At 34.2% G+C, this 20,769-nt stretch overlaps 1 protein-coding gene across 7 annotated transcripts in view; it reads left to right on the plus strand.

Annotated features, from left to right (window-relative positions):
- CCDC141 (coiled-coil domain containing 141) overlaps positions 1-20,769 on the plus strand; it is a 57,582-nt gene that overhangs the window by 2,053 nt on the left and 34,760 nt on the right. For all 7 annotated transcript variants that reach the window (XR_014884321.1, XM_085227874.1, XM_010713547.3 and 4 more), the window contains exons 2-10: positions 136-373; positions 2,211-2,333; positions 8,304-8,495; positions 10,121-10,229; positions 10,438-10,691; positions 12,759-12,878; positions 13,236-13,430; positions 17,801-17,964; positions 19,720-19,861. Coding sequence is in view for 6 of the 7 variants with exons in the window: in XM_085227874.1 (XP_085084000.1) it covers positions 272-373; positions 2,211-2,333; positions 8,304-8,495; positions 10,121-10,229; positions 10,438-10,691; positions 12,759-12,878; positions 13,236-13,430; positions 17,801-17,964; positions 19,720-19,861 (1,401 nt within the window). In the remaining variant the exon portion in view is untranslated. The remainder of the gene's footprint in view (positions 1-135; positions 374-2,210; positions 2,334-8,303; positions 8,496-10,120; positions 10,230-10,437; positions 10,692-12,758; positions 12,879-13,235; positions 13,431-17,800; positions 17,965-19,719; positions 19,862-20,769) is intronic.

Here is a 20,769-nt window from a genome sequence, read left to right on the forward strand (position 1 = left end):
TCACACTTCAGATGGTGACAAAAAGAACAGGCAGCTTAATGTTACCAAACTAGGGGTGTGTCACATTGCTCTCTCAAGAATGATAAACTCAATGGAGCCGTCTATTTTTAACCTCCTGTTCTTTTCTTTTGGCAGAGTAATCAGTGTTAGCTGAGCTCTTTCACTGAATGAATCCAAGCAACCCTGCTTGTTGCTTTCTGAAATGAAGAGCGGACTTTGTACGAGTATTTCCAAGTCTGCTTTAATGTATGAAGTTCTGCTTTGAAACACCATGTCAAATGAAGCCAGTTTGGAGCAGAAGCTTTCTACAACAACCCTCAGTTCAGTCGCTGTTCAGGCCGGGAATGCCAGTATTGTTATAGCTGTGCTGAAGGTAAGGCAGCAAGTGCTGGCACATCTGTTATAAACTCTCTCCTACTCAGTGGTTGCTGCTTCTATTAAATATTCTGCACTAATGAATAGTTAGCATACAATGATAAGGCAGGGTAATTTAGTTAATATCTAATGGAGATTCCTCCCTTTGTTTCTGTTCATGGTTTTATTTTTTATTAGAGGCAAAGAATTCCTCTATTTGAAGAGTCACAGACAATTGCAGAGTGCCATGTAAATATATTAAAAAGCATGAATGTTACCTTTGGAGGAGACTCAAATGCAAGTAGAATTATTTTAAAACTAAGATTGCTTGTTATGTAAAATTATTGCTACCAACCCCACAAAGTGCAGATTGTGTATGTCTGTTTAGGATAATTTTATTGATATTAATGCCTAAAACTGATAATGAATGGTTATTTTTGAAAGTTGTGATTTCATATTACCGTGTGTTCTCTTAGAAGTTCTTGTGCATGTATACAGCTTTACTTCAGAGCACATGAAGGCCTTCTCATGAGCTGGGATCTGCACCCATAACTTGCATAAAACTTGGCACGTGAAATAAAGCTGGATGCCTGGGTAGTGCATCCAAGGGATTTTTTGGCAGTTTGATTCTTTGTTCTCCAGACAGCTTGTTAAGTACCCTGCCCTCAGCCTCTGGAGTTTTTTTGTAATGCAGAATAAGGTGATAATGTGCCAAGGATGTCACCGAGTTAGAGCGATTATTCAGGATGGGATTACTTCAGTTGAGGCAGTGAGGAGTGTTCTGTCCTCTGTTCTTAACGCTTCCCAGGAATCACATTCTGCTGCCACAAGACAGTAGTCTTGCTATAAATATGCTGAAGTTTATTGTAAAATATTCGTTTTTCCCTTGCTGCTGTAGGCTCCTTGTGTCCTATAGCCCCCACTGACACCACTGCTTCGTTCCTTGTCACCATCCTCTCTAAATTGCATTTCTCATGCTGTAGCAGTCCTGCAGTTCAGCAGGGAAAGAATCATAGAATCACCAAGGTTGGAAAAGACCTAAAAGATCATCCAGTCCAACCGTTCACCTATTACCAATAGCTCCCACTAAACCATGTCCCTCAACACAACATCCAGTCTTTCCTTGAACACCCCCAGGGTCGGTGACTCCACCACCTCCCTGGGCAGTCCATTCCAGCGCCTGACCACTGTTTCTGAGAAGTAATACTTCCTAATGTCCAGCTTGAATCTCCCCTGCCGTAGCTTGAAACCATTCCCTCTGGTCCTATCACTAATGACACGTGAGAAAGAGTTGTGCTTTGGGATGCTGTCACACTTCCTTTCTTTCTACATCCTCCAGGACAGCATAAGAGTTGGCTGTTTGGGTTCCTGTTCCAACAGCTATTAATTGCTCCCATAGCTTCTTTGTGCAATATCTTTATATGCTCAGCACAAATTAGGTTAGATCTGTGTGACAGAAGTAAAACTTGGAATTACAGTTACTGCATCTGCAGAAAAATATTTGTTCCTCCTTCCTCCATGAATTTCCTTAACTATTTACACAGTCTTCAGCTGAAAGGGGAGATGAGTTGGAGAAACCTTTTTGGTTCATTGTGATAATCTTAATTTTTGTAGGCAAAACCAAAATCCAAGCAGACTGGGTGAGTCTAGAATCTGTCATTTTGGTACCTGCTTCAAATGAAGTCAGGTTTGTATTCTAACTTCTGTGTCTTCATTCTACTGTTGAATATATGACTATGGGTTGCTGTTATCCTATGACCACAGAAAGTATGTGTGAACTGAGAGTCTATGTAAGTAAGGAAAGGAAGGAAAGTTTTTTTTTTTTTCTGAAGCCTGTAATGGTTTACTTATTACAGTGTGGAAAATGGGTGAAACTTCAGCTGGCTGAATCAACACCAAATTTATTAGAAATTGGCAGCAATCAAGATGAAGCAAAAAAACTGCTACAAGATCATGAACTCCTCCTCACTAAACTTAAGGTAAGATCTGATAAAGCAACACAAAAGTATATGAAGTCATTATAGGTATGTGCATCTGCTGTTGTGATGTTTCTTAGTTAACTCCACACAGAAAATATAGTTTTGTGTTTGTCAGTGTAGTAGATCAAATTTAAGCCTATGCACTGAAAAAATATGCTCAGTGACAACTGATTTTCTGAAAACTGCAACAAAGATATGGTATTTTCCACTTTACTGCCAAGTGAAAAATTCCTACAGTCTTCCTACAGTGAAAAATTCTTCCTCCTGCTGCTGAATGCAATGAAATATCACATTTTTTATTTATTCTCCAATGGTATGAGAAGTTTGATTAGAATATAATAACAATTGTAAACACAAACAAGTATTTTGGAAGCGTGAACCAGAAATTTGAGGTATGTTTACATTGAATATTAATTGAAGTAAGTTGTGATAAAAATGAAACTGTAGTGTTGGCTGTAACTTTTCTTGAAATAAGATTTTAGCTGATTAACAAGTTAAAGTCCAATTATAGCATTTCAGAGAGCAGAATTTGGACATAATGACATAATGGAATATTTACATGGATAAGTTTAATACTGTATGTAGAGAACATAATCTAATATGGTACATAGTATGGAATTTGTATAACATGAAGAAAAACAGTACCAAGAAAATACAGAAAAAAAAAAAACAGCCACTAGGTAACACAGAGGGTGATTCTACTGTACATACCTGTACAAATGCCTGATCTTTATTGCCATCTAACACTGGTACTCTTCGAACCAGGTACTGTACTTGCATTTGGAATGCATTATAAATAGTCTAAAAAGGATAAAGATGAAGCTAAGATCTTGTGCTCCAGTCCAACTACTCCTCCTACAGTTCTGTGGAGCAAATAAGAAATATCCTATTATAGCAGCATACTTCTGAAAATGAATGTATTCATCAGAGACATCATAGAATCATAGAATGGTCTGGGTTGAAAAGGTCCACGATAATCATCTAGTTTCAACCCCCCTGCTATGTGCTGGGTTGCCAACCACCAGACCAGTCTGCCCAGAACCACATCCAGCCTGGCTTTGAATGCCTCCAGTGATGGGGCATCCACAACCTCCTTGGGCAACCTGTTCCAGTGTGTCACCGCCCTCTGTGTGGAAAAACTTCCTCCTAAATTCCAAGTAGTAAATGTCTTGTATCTAATGTTATCTTAATGATGATTGTTTCAATGATTAATCCTTGATGAATAGGAAAAGTTGCCTCATCGCTTATTATCTACCTGTAATGTTTCAAAATATTAGAAATTTGCAATATAGCAAGGGGAAAAACTTTTTCTACTGTACTTCATTAAAAAGAAGAGAGGATGTAATATTTACAAATGTGACCTTTTTTTTTTTTTTTGAGCTGCAAATAGTTCACAAGACAAAACAATAATTAAGAATTGATTGTCTTGGATCCTCAAAGCATAATTGCAACTGTTGTGGAATTTTTCAGTCACCAGAACTTAGAAGTATAACACTGACACAGCTTTGAATGTTTGGCGATGTTGTTTGCCTGGTGTTGTTTTTTTTTTTTTTAAGACTTCCACTGTAGTATTAAAAAACAGCACAAAGTAAATGTTTCATTATAGTCAGATACTGATTCTGGATACCTATGTACTTGAATTTGTCTTGCTTACGAAGTCAATCTGATTTAAAATTAAGTTTATGCACAGGACAGGAAAAAACTCATGGGCTATCAATGATTTGTAAGGGAAACCAGTTCTATCTAATCAGAGAACTATGATTAATACAAAACAATTTTTGAGTCAGTTCTCAAGTACCTATGGACTAGGAGAAGATAATTTCTGAGTTATTTAACCTTGCTGACAGGTAGAAATATATTGTCTTTATTCCATGCTATACAGGAAGTTCATCCTGGTTGTGATTGTTATTTATTTTTTAACTTCATTAGTCTCATTTCATTATATAAGTTTCATAATTCACAAATAAGTTACAAATTCTTTTTTCAGCTTTGTCAGTTGAAGTTTTGCAGATGTAAGGAAGGACAAAATTTGGCACAGTGACCTGTAATCAGTTTACAGTACTTCTGGTGCTACAGGAAAAGGAATGTAATCCACTCACAATTCTAGAGATCTATTATTGATTCAGCAGTGTTAACATGTATTAAAAAAAAAAAAAAAAACACCCAAAATACCCACATAAACAAAAAATAGAAACAGAAAACCACTGCTGAATAGCCAGTTTGACACACAGATTTACAGGTGGTACCTTAAAGTATATTCAGAGCAGACCTGATGAATTAATAAGTTTTAAAATATTTATTTTCTGCTTTTGATGATCAGAATGATTGTGATTAAGAATTGATACTTGTACTTTACTAGGACATAAGGGGGAAAAAAACCATATCCAAAATAATTTCCTTTGGTAGGAAATACTGTTTTATTCTCTACTGCTTTCAAGTTCCATTTAATTTGGGAACAGGGAACTCTACTTAAGTTGAAAAGCAGAATAAAACTTTTGAAAAGCTCCTCATTTCAAATGTTTATGGGTTGAGAGAGATTTCACTTATATGTGTGGTTTTGATTTCTTTTGTAGTGGAAATTGTTCTGTTTCTTTTTGTTAAATTGATGTGCTGACTGGTAGCAGCCCAGGAGTTTAACTTATTTAGCAACAGTGATTTAAGCAGCAAAATGTTGCTTAGTTGCTTAGTTTTATTCAGTGATATTTAATTGATCAGGAAAGTTTGTATATACTTGACATTTCCTTTAGGCAAACATATGGGCTTGTTTTCCTTTGGAGATAAATGTTGTACCTGTTAAAGAGGGATAGGTTCCTTTGTAACCGTTAATTCATTTCACAAGTATAGATGCTGCTGTCACTGATGCATTTGTTGTGAACTGAAATAAGGTGTCACTTTTGTGCAGGGTTAAGAATAAAGGTAAATGTTCTCAAGTTTGGAACAGGAGCCCTTTCTCTTTGTGATTTGATCCTTCAGTATTGTCAGTCTCCATAATTCTGTAGTTTCCAGCAGAATCTCTACCTGGAAATCAGCAGCAGTCTCCAAATGCTAATGCTTTCTGAGTCATTAAAAAGTGTGTGTGCATACTTCGCTATGTTTTTGGTTATGATGATAAAATCCTCCCTAAGGTGAACAGCAGCATTCTTGCTTTGTCTTGAGAGTTCTGTTTTTTTTCATTGAACTGTTTGTGGAAGGAGTTTTCCAAGGCAGAAATAAATCCAAGCTTCATTTTAAAACAAACGTTGTTATTAATTTGGCTCATTCACCTGAGCAGTCCGCTAATTAATTTATTTTGATTTACAGAACATAAATTCCCAAACAATCATGGGAAACAATTCAAAAAATTATGTACTTCAATGAGTAAAGGTATAAAGGGTGTGGGGGTTTTTAGTTCTTTTTTTTATGTAATTACTTGGCATCTTTCAGTTAGAGTAAAAATAGACTCATAATGATTATTCTTCAATAAATTTGCTATGGAATAAATTATTTGTTAAAGTCATCTGCAGTATTTACATACAATTATTAAGGTGCTTGGCTTATGTAATTAGCTGCAAAGTTCAATTGTTTTTTATCATATGACAGATGTTATTTTGCAAGTGATTAAAAAAAAACCAACACGGTGGAGAAGTTAGGATTCAGTAAACACTTTTTCTGTTCTTTTTTTCAATCTTAGATTTTTGAGATGCAAACCAGTAATGAAGTTTAGGAATAATGAGATAAGTGCTTCCTACCAAATTCTGACTATCTCTATGTTTATTTCACTAATCTTCTATCATGTTTCTTTTGTTCTACAATAAATGCTTGTTTAGCAAAGGGAAGAGGACTGAAGTAGAACAGGGATTTAAAAATATCTCTGTTTAAATACTCTGTTATTTTCTCTGCCCTATTGCCCTCTTCGACCTTTAAGCATCTTTAAGTCTGTCAAAAGATTTTTCGTTTTCCTCAGTATCTGGGAAACAAACCAAACTTACTTCAAATCTATGGGCAAGATTAATCCAACACAGTATGTAGTACTTAACACTTAGACTTTGTCTTATTCTTCAGGTTGAACAAAGAGCAAAGGCCCTGATTCTGAAGAGATTTTGTATATATATGTGGGCAGCCCAATTTTATAGCTTTGACAGCACAATAGTAATTGATAAATAATGATGCAAACCAACGAAAGGAAAAGCAATAAAGATTTCAAAGAGCTGACCTGAAGACTGCAGTGAAAGATCATTTTTCATTTAAAATCTTCATGAGCTTATTTCCTTAACTGACCAATATCATGGTTTTCATGCTGGTTTTTATATTTTATTTAATGATATGACCACAAAGTCTGTCATTTAAAAATTACAGTGAGTCAGTGCTGTTGTTTGTTATTTCTAATAATAATCATTTCTGTGAGTGGGGAATAAAAAAAAAACACTTTAGTTTACATCGTGAGGTATTTTTTTTCTCCTGAGTAAAATGTAACTGCAGTACTTTGGAGTAGACTTTGAAGGCCAGCTGCTTTTCCTGGTCTGACACTTATGGTGTAATGGAAATTTAAAGCAGATGCTATCAATAGTTACATTAGCATGGCAGCATTCATCATTTTGAAAATATATGAATTAGATTTCCATTAAAATATAGTAGAGGTAGCATTCAGGGGATTTTATCTTTTTCTTTTATAGTATAAGGTAATCAGGGCAGAGATTTAACAGAACAAAAAGATCTAGATTCATTGAAGGAGTAGAAAGCATCAATTCCCATTTCTGGTATGCAGAAAACGAAGTGTGTTTTTTCTCTAGAACACTGGATTTTGATTTGTTGGGTTTATCACCAACAGTAAGCGTGCATTCATGGTGCTGCAAATAATGGCTTTTTCATATAATTCAGATTGAGATGGGTTTGTTTTATGCCTGTTTTGCCATTGCATTTTGCCTGATATATTTCACATATCAGGTTTCAGTAAAGCCAAGAAAAATCCAACTTTTTTCCTCAGTTAACTGTGTGTAAAGATAATTTGAAGTAATTCCATTCCATTTCTATCAGTGAAGGAATAAAAATCCCTTAGTTTATTATTACTATACTAACAGTGCTGCTTTTTGAGGGAACTGATGAGTCTCTTCAAGCTAAGAATTTGAACTGACAGAAGAATTTCAGGCTTTCCAGTTTCTTAGTCTGTAATAGTCTTTATGTCACAGAGTGATTTATCATGGGTTTGAACTTGTCTAATATAGATTTATTTTTTCATTACGTATTTATCTGATAACATCTGTAAGAACAGCAGGTATACTTTATTTTCATGTCTATGATGAAAATCTGAGGCAGGAGAGAAAGAAAGCATGCAACAAACATCATCAATTTTCTTGACATTGAAGGTTTTAATGTAAGCTGAAACTGGCCTAGCAATTATCTTTGTCATGATGGCATTATTAAAGGGAATGAAATAAAAAAATTGTTGTCTTGACAATAGAATATTTACTATTTTGTGTCCAGCTTTGGCAGTGCAACAAGCTCTACTTGAGACATTGCCTGTAACTTGCTTCTTTTAGAAAATACATCAATGTGTTTAAACTAGGCTTTTTCTGGATAATATTAAAATCATCAGAGATTGAAAAACTTCTAAAGCTTTGAACTTTTTTGCTTTTCCCTGTGATGTCAAAAGAATATGATGACATATGAAAGAAGATCTGGATTATCTGCATTTCTTCTGCTTTCAGGAAGATCTGTGTTCAAATAGATGTAAAAGACATTGAATCTAAATTTTTAGAGATAGAATGATAACCTTAACACTTCCTTTTATTGAAATTTCATAAAACTGTTGCCTCTGAAATGCAGGAGAAATTCAGAAACTGGCAGTGAAGCATGCTAAGTCACAAGGAGCTAGAAATAAAGTACACAAGTAAGAGACTTGTGGATAATTTCAGATCCACTGGAAAGGTATCCTGATATCAGCTTAGTGTTTTGGGTTTAATTTACAGATTTCTTATTTTTTTTTCATCTCAGGCTTTGGAAGATCAGGTGTGGGACCTGCTGCATGAAGCAGACAAGGCTGCTGAGGAGAACAAGGACAAGAGTCAGGTGTATGATGCCATGGCAGAGACGCTTGGGGATGCATGGGATGCCCTCGTAATTATGTTAGAGAAGAGACAGGCACTTCTGGAACTTACTACAGTGTTCTTTGAAAATGCTCTGGAGGTTTGTATTTAAATCAAATGAATCTTGATTGGAGTCCTCCCACATCTTACACGATCTCTTTTCACTGTATTTCTACTCTGTTATTAGCTTGATCTATGTTTCTTTTCTGTCCTGCTTAGATAAGGATGAAATGGAACAAAGATGAAATGTAGGCTTTAAGAGTAATCATAATCATGATGTTTCCAAAATTTGTACTTGACAGAAAAGAGACAGTGAAAAACATAACTGGACAAAAACTTAAAACATGTAATTCAGTGGCTGTGTTCTAGTGTTCCTTTCATTCATTATGTTTCAAACTATTCCAAATTTAAAAGAGCTAAATTCTCAGATGTTTGTTGATGCTTAGTAATGACTAGACACTGAAGGTTTTATACTGTAACTGCATACAGTTACTGTAATTATGCTTGCAAATAAAACATTAGTGTAACCTGGCATACTTTCACTCAAGACTTCTCTGTCCAGCTGTCTATGTGGAGTCAGATTTCAAAATGTTTTCCTTTTCCCCCATTCTTCTTTGTGGCTCTTATCCTAACTCATCCATATACAAGGAGCTAAAGCAGGGTTATACTGTGTTGCTCCCTGCCTTCAGTCATCTCCACATTGCTGGAACTTAAATAGTTTAATAAATCCCTCTGATAGTTTTTTTTTAACAATGGCTAAGGGCCATATAGTAAATTAAAGAAGCAAATATTCTACTGCTGTCTGTTCTAACAGCTCCAAGAGAAAATCTGCAAGATCAACAATTGGCTTACTAATTGTTGTGTCCTGGCTATATGTAATTATACAAAGAAAGATCTGGTGGCATGTGTAGCTCTGTAAAATTCTGTATCAGCAGAGATCAACTTGGTGCACTAAATCCCTGAGGGGATGATTGAATTGTCCCTGCAACAGCCTTATATCATTAAAGCAAAATACAGCAGCTGGAGCATAGTATGGATCATAGCCACTATATTTAGATGAAAGAAAGAAATGTAATATTGATTTAAATAGGAATCGCTCAAACTTCTTATGGGGAGGTTTTTCTTTAAATGACAACCTGCAATAATGGAAATCTTTGTTTACACTGTGATGGAACACAAACATCTCAAGGGTACTCTTTAATGAAAAATAAAAAGTAGAATCCCAAATGCTGATGCCAGATGGATTTCTTTCATAGCATACAGATCAAGAGAGGAAAATCTGGAAAATTAGAAAAGGTACAGAAAGCAGAGGGCTTATTTTTAATTTTCCTTGATTTCATTGTGGGTTTCAACACCTTTTATTACACTGAAATACAAGTATTAACTCTGCTTTCTTCACTGTTGAAAAGGAGCAATGCAATTGATAAGGATCGGCTAAGATGCAGAATATGTGCATAGACTCTGTTTGAGGTACTCATACAAAGTGACAGACTGTAGTTTCAGAGTATGACAAATGAATTTTGGGTCCTCTCAATCAATGAGAATTCCAAAAGAAATGGCACTGAGAATCTGTAACTATCAGTTAGTAATAATGCACTTTTTCTGAGAACTTGCAATGAATTTGCCCTATAATAGAGATTAAATTCTTGGGAAAAGGATTGTGATCTAGTTCTGTGAAAGACAATTTTACTGTGCTTCCTGCCACACTTTGTTTTTCTAATGCAGTTTGCTGTTAAAATTGACCAAGTTGAAGATTTCGTGAAAAATGCTCAAGAGTTTGACAACGTTGACAATTTAAGAGAACTCCTTCAGCAACAGGAACATCATACAAAAGGTACAGTATTCTCCTGACAGAGTGTGATTGTGCTGATTCTTTCAAGCATAATTTTGCTTCTTCATGTATTTTTTTTATCTTGGACAAAATATTTTAAATAATATTGAAATTATATAATATTGGAATTATAATAACAGTACTAAATTTACAAATTATATGGTGTTCTTGGATTGTTTTTTCTTCAACTTATCAATTTCTCTTCTTACAGAGCTCTTGGAAAAATCACTTGCACTTTTGAACAAAAGCCATGAGCTAACTGAATTCATTGAAGAATTCAAACATGAGGGACCAAACGCAAATCCTGAGCTGATTCAGGGAGCTCAGAGCAGCTGCTTGAAAATTGACAACCTCCTTGAACTGCTACAAGACAGACGAAGACAACTAGACAGATCTCTTAAACACCAGCGTCGAGGTCTAGAGCAGGTTTTACAGATATGTCTTTGGCATCAACAGGAGAACCAGGTATGGTGCATCATAGTAAGGCAAGTCACAGTAACAATAAAATAACAATTCCACACGCTGTTTTACAATAGACTATTATAGAAAGGGAACTTTATTTATTGATCCAATATATCAAAGCCATTTTTGTTTGAGATTCCAACTTTTGAATATTTGTCTTTATTTGTCCTAATTTTGGTATGGTTGAAAATACTATGCAATGAGTTTTCCTTGTGGATGTTTCTTTTTTCCTGCTAGGTAGGTATAGAAACTGTTATCTGCTGGCAAGCTTTTTCTGATCATCAAGAGAGAAGGACCTGACAGTTAACCACCTGTTAGATCCTGCCCGCATCCAGGCTGAAGATAATATCCACTGGAAGGGACAAATTCAAATAGGTTTAATAGACTTACTGAAATACAATGTTTAGCCTTTGCATAGAGTCAAGCCTGTGTAATGTCTGCATCGTGGGCAAATAATATACTCATTTTTAGATACAAACTCTGGGAAATTAACTTTTAAAGACTTTATACAAAATTTATCCCTCTTGTCTCCAATATGTTACATGTATATTTTTGTGCTGGCAGAAAATCAAAACCTCTCAGTGATTTGAAATGTATTTTAGTCTCTATATTTGAAGAATTGATGTCAAATGATGCTACATATGTAAAAACAGCATAGTGAACTCACATTATCATTAATGAGAGTTCCTGGGATACAAAGAAAGTAGAGTTCTGGAGACGAGCTTTGCTGTATAGGATATGAGTGGATTTTTGCTCTTTGTACTGCTTCTGTTTTTCAATGCATAATTACTTCTGCATAGTGCAGAAGTCTGCATTAAAGCAACAACAAAAAATACCCAAACAGATGTAAAGATCCCTACATGCTACCTGCTTCTAAAAATGCTGCACCTTGCTTTAATCTCTAGTTGGAATGTGATAATCTTATAAGCATGGTTGTAATGTTTCTTTATCAGTAATTTTAATATAGGAACATGTAATTATTTTTCTTTTAAAGAAGGGCGTCTGGCTTTCCACCCTGAAATTATCATCAGCATATTTTCTGATAATCTCTATTAGTAATGGAGATCGGAGACAGGTTGGGCTATTTTGTGCATAATTAATTATCTTTGGAAGACTTATGAATGTAATTTTTTTCTATCTACCCAATCATGCATGTATGAGAAAACTGAAACTAATCTTGGTCCCTAGTAGTATCGAGGACAGAGGTAAGAGCTGAGTAAAAATCAGAAGACAGGTGAGTATACTCACACTGGTTATCCAGACAGGTTTATGGAAGACAAACTGTTGGTGTAAGTCACAAAACTTTTATTTTTAATAAAGACAGTTTAACTGACGGAAAAAGCAAGTATTGTAGTCCAGTAAATTAAAGGGTGTCATCGCATCTTACCTAAGTAAATGCAGGGAATTCTTTTTCCCTTGTTATCTTTTGACAGCAAATCAATATTTATGACCTTAATTGCTTACAAATATCTCTATATATTGGGATATAGAAAGGTTCTGTTTATTTGCTTGAAAGCATATTTCTGTTATTAAAAATGGATATTTTAACAATTATGTTCAAAGCCAAATGTGTAAGTGCACATATGAGAGAAATCCATAGCAGTAGCTAATGCACCAACACTGATGGAGAGAATTTATCTAATTGTGTCCTACATCTGCTCATGGTGCACTTTGACTTTATCCAATATCTGTACACATCATAGTGTTGCAATAGCTAGAATGAAAGCACAGAGTTTAGCTTGCAAGTTTGTAGGAAAATGTGAATGTGTTCCTTTAATGCATTAAAATGTTGTCTGAAATTCCTCCATGAATATATTTTTGTCCCTATTTTGTTACATATATTTCAGTAGGTGTTTATTTTTGTCATGACACTTCAATTCTGCTTTTAGTAACATTAAGGTAATACAAATGTAAATATTTGGGTAAAGGCATGAACATTAGAAATGAAAAATGAAAGGAATGTAAATTAGGGCTTTTTGTAGGTGAAATCTTCTTGTACATATCCGAAAGAGTGGACAGACACTTAACAAATCTTGCATTGGCTGATAATCTTTTATATTATTTATCTAGGTAACATCCTGGTATGAGAAAAACATCAGGGATTATATTCAAAAGCAAAACCTGGGCTCATCATTATTGGAAAATGAAGAGTTACTTCAAGAACATAAAGAAATGGAAGTCAGAGTGAAAGTAAGACATAAGATAATTGATTAGTGAATTAAGTTTTAAAAAGAATAGGAAAACATGAACTGAAGCATTAACTGTGTGAATAGATACACAGTATGTGTACATAGGGTGAATACATCTATATGCCTGAGATAGTGACTCCTCCTGCCTGTGAAACTCTGTGAAGGAATGTGAGATGCCACTGCTGATAACTGTGCTGAAACAATTTGCTGAGAAATTTGTCTTGGAAGAAATAGCTTCAAAAGATTATATGTTTCAGGCCAGTAAATGCAATATATGTTTTCCAGTATTTATATGACTGTTGTGAAGGTATATTGCTTTCCTTTGTGCAGTTGATTAAAATTGAACTTTTCTTACTAGGAATGGAACTCCACTGTGGAACAACTAGAAGCTGAAGCACTTAACATCTTGCTTTCAGAAGACTACACAGAAAAAGAACACTTAAATATTTCAAATCAGAAAATCTATCTGTTGCGAGGAGAAGTGTGTTGCCATATGGAAGAGAGGAAAGCCTTATTACAAGAGGCCAATGACTTTTTTAATACAGCTGATAAGGTAGGTAAAAAGCTAAGCCTGTAGTACTGTGATCCTACAAACATCAGTGTGCTCTTTTGGACTGATAGATTTGTAATTTTGCAAAACAATTTTGAATGGAAAATGACCTCATAATTTAAAACCATACATAAAATGTTAAATCTCTCTTTTTTCAATTTTACAATAAACCTATCCTTCACAAGTATGTTCATCTGGTAGTATTAATAATGCAAATTGTTTTCCAGTATTTTTTGTTGTTGTTAGAAACTCTTTTAACTGATTTTCTATTACAGAAGTCCATTTGCTCTTTAAAGCACATTTATTAGATCATTTATTAGAAGCTTTATAGAGCAGATCATTTTCAGGGGAAACTCCAACAACAAATATGTGTCTATTACATGCGTTGGGAAAACAACCCTAAGACTTTGCCTCTGCTAATTTTTGTTTTGAGCACCAGGTGGGGCTGTAAGCATTGCTCTCAACTTGTGATAAGATTCCTTCAGGTATTTTGTTTAAACAACGCGGAAAACAATATTTAGGATGGAAATTATTTACAGATCTTTGAAGTGAGACATATCTCTTACTCCAACAAATCTGATTTTTCTTGATCTCATTTACAGTGAGGAAACTGAGATGTGTTAACGGGACCAAACCTGTTGGTGACAGTGATCTCCCTCTAGTGTAGATAAGGAGCTACATACATGAATTTGTCTATTGCTGTGAAAACAGATTCCCTTTTAGAATACAGGCTTGGCAGATGAGCCTACCCGAAACAACACTAACTCCTGTGTGTCTGCTCAGCACACCATTATGTGTGTAAGAACAAATAAAACAAGATTTTCTCCCTTTGTGCATTGAAAAGGAATTACTACAGATCATAACAGAGGTGTTTTCGATTGTTCTAAGAGCATACCTCGAAATTTGGGGCACTTCTTACAAGTAAAGGGCAGAGTATTAGTTGTTTTGAACTAACTTGAAGAAAATGTATTTTAGATTTTGTATCTCTTGTTGATTAATTTAAAACATGGAGAAAAAACAAAAACACATACTACGTCTCAGGTAACTTAAAAGCATAATACTAGTATTTGTGTTTTTATGTTTTGGTGTGCATTTGCCTCCATTTGGCCAGCTCCTTAGCTCTTTTCTGATCTTCCACACTCTTTGATAGTCCTTTTGCTAAGCTTTCCTTTAATTATCAATCAATTTCTTTGTCTGGTTATCTTCCATTTGACTTTCTGCACTGGGATCTGTGCGTAGCTATTTTCTCTTGGGAAATGATACCTGGAATAGACAGACATTGCTTTGGTAAGGCAAAAGCTTGAGAACTTTTACCTGGACAGCTTTAAGTAAATAAGTAAGGCTTTTACTGAGCTCACTATGTTTGCACAGTCTTGTTTCTAGTTAGCTGAGGAGTATCCCGTGCTTGGGCACACGCGTTATTTCAAAATGCAACTTCTGATTTAGAACTCCAGGCCAAAATGCTTCTAACTATAGATACTGATTTTGTTCCTTCAAAGTAGTAGCAGTCCAAAGTAATAATAAAAAAATCTTTTGAGATGTTATGGATAGTAACTAGCTTTAAAGAAAACACACAGGAGGAAATACAAAGTACTTTCTGCATGGAAGGATTGGAATATGCGCTTGTGTGATCTAGTGGAATGTATTCTGTTTAAGCTTCTAGATGCAGGTATACATCACAAGTAGAGGTGTTTTTCTTTCGGTCTTGGTAATTAGTAAAGCATAAGAAACTACAGAGAAACAATAGAAGAGGCATAGGATTTTGAAAGCAAGAAAACTACGCGGAGCCAGATGTCAGCAGAAAAGCAGAGGATATGCAAAGGGACTACATCCCTTTATTTGCCCTAAAAGATCTCAAAACTGTGATAGGTGGCTGAAGAATGTATTTACATACATATGCGTATTAAAAAATCACAGAATTAAAGTGAAAAAGAGAAAATTCAGTATACTGTTTTGTACGTATATTACATATATATAATGCCATTTACATTTCCCAGTCAGTTTTTGTGGCTATGTACGTACAAAACATCTACACTGAATTTTCTCTTTTTCACTTTAACTCTGTGATTTATGTATATATTAAAAATATTATAATAAATAATATATATTTAGTAGCATGAATTAAAATGGAAAATGATCAAGGTAACAATTCAGCAGGAAGGCTGGAGACAAATAGTAGTTCTTTCAAAAAGACATCCGGACTTATTACATGGCATTTTTATTTTTTTTTTAGTGGAAGGAAATACCCAAAATGGTCCAGGAAAGAGGGCTATTAGTTTGGCTTGTAGGAATTACGCTCATGATATCTTCAGCACACTGTTGCTTTTTTTTTTTTTTTACTATAGCTTTTAAGGTTTTCATTATCTATGACTTCACATTCCAGAATGAAAACTAAAAAAAATAAAAATCAACCTACTTTTACTGTTAAGCATTTTGATTACTTATTATAACTTTTGTGCATCTGGAGATTATATATTAATTATATATGAATATGTAAGTCGGAAAATACATTTGTGTTGTCAACTATTCAAGTCAATGACACAATTTCTTTAAAAAAAAAAAAAATATATGCTCTTGTACCACAATTTCAGGCAGACCTGATGGTTTTTTCATATTGTTTTCTATGCCATCCTATAATTATCTATTGCAAAACAGCTATATACATATGCTAGTCTTGAAAAGAGAGAGATGGAGGTAGGATATCTCACAATTCCATTGTTTAACGTTGATTTAGTTGAGCTGTTGAAAGCCTGAATTAGAACACGATGTTGCTTTTCTATACAGAACAGGAGAGGACTGCCAACGAATGCTGCAGCTGCTTTGGAAAAAATCAATCAAGCTAATGTCTTGCTCTCACTTGCAAGTGAAGTTGAACACTAGGAATTATAAATTTTTGTGATAGCAGCCTTAAATTGATCATAGTAGCAACAATGCTGAGAAGTAAAGCAGTGTAACCCATAGAAGTTTTCTGTTATCCTTGGAGATGCAGTCTGAACATAAAAAGTATTCAGTTATGTTTAGGAAGAGAACCTGCTGAGAACACTTTTTTTTTTTTTTCTCCTTCATCTTCTAATATACTCTTGACCAGTTGCCATTCTACTCAAGTTGCTCTTTGATAAACATGTAAAATGTACCTTAAGGTTTCATTTAAAATTTCCACATTGCTCTGCAAGACTAAAGACAGTTTCTTACATTCGCTGTCTATCAACTTAAATGTGAAGTAGTAGTACTTATTATAACTTTGCTGATCATGTTTTATTTATTTTCCTTCATTTCTGTTGTTAGATTTTATTTGTCTGAATTCAAACATCTACCCTTGCTATTTTGACTCAATGATAAAGGCTTTGGGTTTTTAGTTTACTTGTAATGTGCTGGAACAGCTGTATCATATTGTCCCTCATGACTATCATTGAATTTTCACTTTTCAACTTTTCAATTAAGTATTCACTAAATTCTAGTTCCATGCATCTGGAAGAATGCAAAGCCTTGCAAACATTTTTAAAGAAAATACAATTTTTTTCTTTTCAGACTATCAGTCTGAATTATTCATTGGATATAAATTTAGAGTATGAAATAGAAATTTTCAAAGTCAGAATTCAAGTTTCATTGGTGATTTCCTTGTACATATATATATATATATATGCACGTTATTTAAATATATATATATACATGTTATATAAATTATATTTTTTGCTGAGTAAATGGACATGTTAAATGGGAAAATTAATACAATTAGATGTTGTCTGCTGCCTTGCATTATTTAGGTCTCAAGCTATTCTGGTGTTTAAAGCCATAAAAATCTGTGTAAGAGGTTACAGTGTTACTGCTAGGATTCTAATTATATATAGTAGGCTTAGATCCATTTCTATTTTACTAAAATTACTATTCAGTGGCTTTAATAGTGGAGTATTGAACTGTTCTCTTTATTCTGCTTTGAAAGGTGGAATACTTTTGTCACTTTCTTCTGGTATTTGAATGAGAAACTTCTTGCTTTAAAGGAAAACAGAGTAGGTGCTACAAGAAAATGCTGGTAAAAGCACTTAAGAGCGTGCTTCCACAGAACGCTAACACTATCAGTTGTATTTATGTTGCTATTCTGGTTCTGCTTCAAATTCCTGATAATTGCTGAAAATAGACTAGTTTTAATTCAAACTAAACATGGTTTTACATGCTCATAATTGTATTAACTTCTGTTGAATTATGTTTTCTTCTGTGAAAACTAAGTCAACATCACACACTAAATTAAAGTTATTGTCCAAAAGAATGCGGAAACTGAAGAACTGGGAAATATTGTTTGACCTTTGATTATATAAATGCACGTGTGGACATGTTTAAATAGAAATATTGACAAAAGTTGAATTTTTTTTTTTTAGGCAGTTAATGCTCTTGAGAATTACCTTAAAATCTTTAACTCGGAAGACTTGAGTTTGCCAGTCCTGTCAATGAAGTATGATGAGTTAAAGGAAGAAATTAAAGGCTGCACAGCAAGTATGTTGCAAAAAGGACAAACTTTAATTAATAAAGCAGATTCTCACAGGTATTCCCTTCATTTTTCATATTTGTTATATTGCTTCATACCTACCTCTTCCCTTACAACTCCACCAGTTAAAATCATGTATTTACAGCCATTGAAATCAATTAAGCAGATGAGATTCTAAATGACAGTTTCAGTCATACATATCTTTCATATATAAGTATCTTTTAATATATAAATTTCCAAGTATTTTAAACATGTTGTTGCATCATATACATATGTGCTTGCTTTCTTAAAACAGGACTTAATATTATGGCTTTTCTATTTTTCTCTGCTGTCTTCAGACTTCATGGCCTAAACATAATGAGTTTGCCATGTATTTTTATGACTAAAGCTAGTTTGTACAGATGGAATGCTTTACATGCCTAGGTATGAGCTTGACGATTACTATCATAGATTATTTATATTGGCAGGGTACCCTGGAGTTCAATTAGTGCAATTTCTTATTCAAAACCTTCAGCTTAAGTCAAATTGCTCACAGGCAAAGCTGGAATATCTACAAAGATGGAGATTCCACATTCTCTTGGGCAGTCTGTTCTGGTAGTAAGCGCTGTGTGTATGAGACACATGTTTTACTAATTCCTGGCCAAGACTAGTAATGACTGACACAGTGGATTATGTTAGCAAATGTGGTGTTCATATTCCAGAACGTTAATTTCCCCAGAAAGAATAATGCTTTGTAGGAGGGAAAAGAGCTGTTGTTTTCATGTTTAAACAGTGTGGTATCCTTAAATATTGGCCAGTGATTAACCAAATGGGACGACAAACTTTGAACAGCTAAAAGTCCAAAGAGAATGATATGGACAGAAAACAGGACAGATACCAAGACTAAAGCCTGACTAACATTTTTCCATTATTCCTCAGATCATTGGCAGTCATAACTGCCTTCACAATTTTCCCATTTCCTACATAGCAATGACTGGAAATCCTGAGGATTATGGTAGTTCCTATTTGAAGGCAGTGAAAATCTGGACCTGAAAAATTCTAGCTTTCTCATAGGATAAATGAGAAAGTATAATCTGACAATAAAATATGTAGCTGTTAAGTGTTTGTCATCTGGTGGATCCAGAAAGCAGCCAGAAGAATTTGATGTGGAATTTGAAAATAGCTTCCAGGTCCTTGGGAAGTGCTTGTTGAAACATAGTAATTCTAGAATTGCTTCATCATATATCGTAGAGGAAAAGATATTGCATCTTCTGCTACTAGTTTTCAAAAACAGACCAATATTCATTTTTACAGAAGATATATCTATTTATAAAGAGAGGGACCTAGATGACCTTGCTCAAACTGGTTAACACCTTGCTGATTTTTCTTAATGACAGCACAGGAAAACCCATTTCAATGCAGCAAACATTATTTTTATGGTAGAAATGATACGCTATGTATTTTTACTCCTTTCTTGGACCTTTTCATTTGTGGTCTCAGTTTCTAAATTGTTTCTAGGTAGTATTACTAACATCACTGGAACTATATATGAAATAAAGTATTTCTCATTGGATCAGGATATAGAGTATGTGAGTCTAACTTCCAGTGATTTATTTGGAGATGTCATCCCCGTGTATTATTTGTTATCAATTTTGTTGGCTTTCATTTTAATATTCCTCTTGGTTATTTTTCTTTTCTTGTAAGGATCACAGCTTAAAATTCTCATGAAATCCTTTGTCATACAAATCAACAGGAAGTTTGTTTGCTTAATCATTAAAAGCCTGCTTGCTGAGAAAACTGAGAAATACTAACAGTTGCACTTATCCATTTTAGCTCTTGGGTAATAGGGATTCAGAAAATGATAGAGAAAGTTAACAAAAAAGAGGATCAACTAATCAGGCAGTGTCCAGATGATAAAGAACTCATGTTGAAGAAGCAACAATGGACTGCCTCACTTGAAGATCATCTAAATAAGGTACACTGTAACATGCCTTCATGTTAATGTATTTACAACCAGTGCATTGCGTTTTCATTGCTTACCTATGTGAATATTAAACTTGACTCAATTACAAATAGCACACTGGTTTGTTGGTGGGCATGCTTTTATAGTTAAAATGCTGAATGCTATTATCTGAAGCAATGAACATAAATCTGTACTGAAAAATGCAGATTTTTTTCATGAAAACATTTTACCAATTATCTTTAATAAAGCTTAGATATTGAGTTATTAAAAATTTATTCTTTTGGAAAAGAGAGTAATTCTTATGCAGGACTGGGACCCACATACAAGTTCGCTAGACTGTTTCTGTCTTTATTTTCATCTGCAGCATAATGAAATAGAGTTATGGCAAAATTGGGGGTTAATAAGTGTGGTGACTGAAGTGCAGCAAATTTCCACGTTAGGTTGAAAGAGTGGATTCTGCTCACTAAAATAATTCTTTTAATTCATGACAGTATACTTTAAGGAGTTCACAGCCTTCTTTAATATGTTAAATGTTCTTTAGTACTGCAGACCTTTCTAATGATTTGTCACAGATGAAATAGACACATGATTCCTAAATAAGGTATCGTATGTAAATTAAAACTTAATTTCCATAAAAATTAAGACAAAACAGCCATAAAAACAAAACACTAATCTTTTAACAAGGCTTGGCTGAAGAAAATCCCGGAGTGTAGAAAATAATAACAAAAAAAAAAGTAGTGAGTTTTGATGACTGGCTTTCATTTTAATATTCATTTTAATATAATATTTAATTAAGTCTGAAATCTGATATTTCATAATATTTGCATGATGCTTGTAATGAACAATTCTGAATCAAATGACAAAATTTGAAATACTTTAGTTCTTTAGAATATGCTTTCCGTACAAGTGGCCTCGTATGT

The sequence above is a fragment of the Meleagris gallopavo genome, chromosome 7 (genome assembly GCF_905368555.1).
Source record: "Meleagris gallopavo chromosome 7, MGAL_WU_HG_1.1, whole genome shotgun sequence".
Classification (NCBI taxonomy): Eukaryota; Metazoa; Chordata; class Aves; order Galliformes; family Phasianidae; genus Meleagris; species Meleagris gallopavo.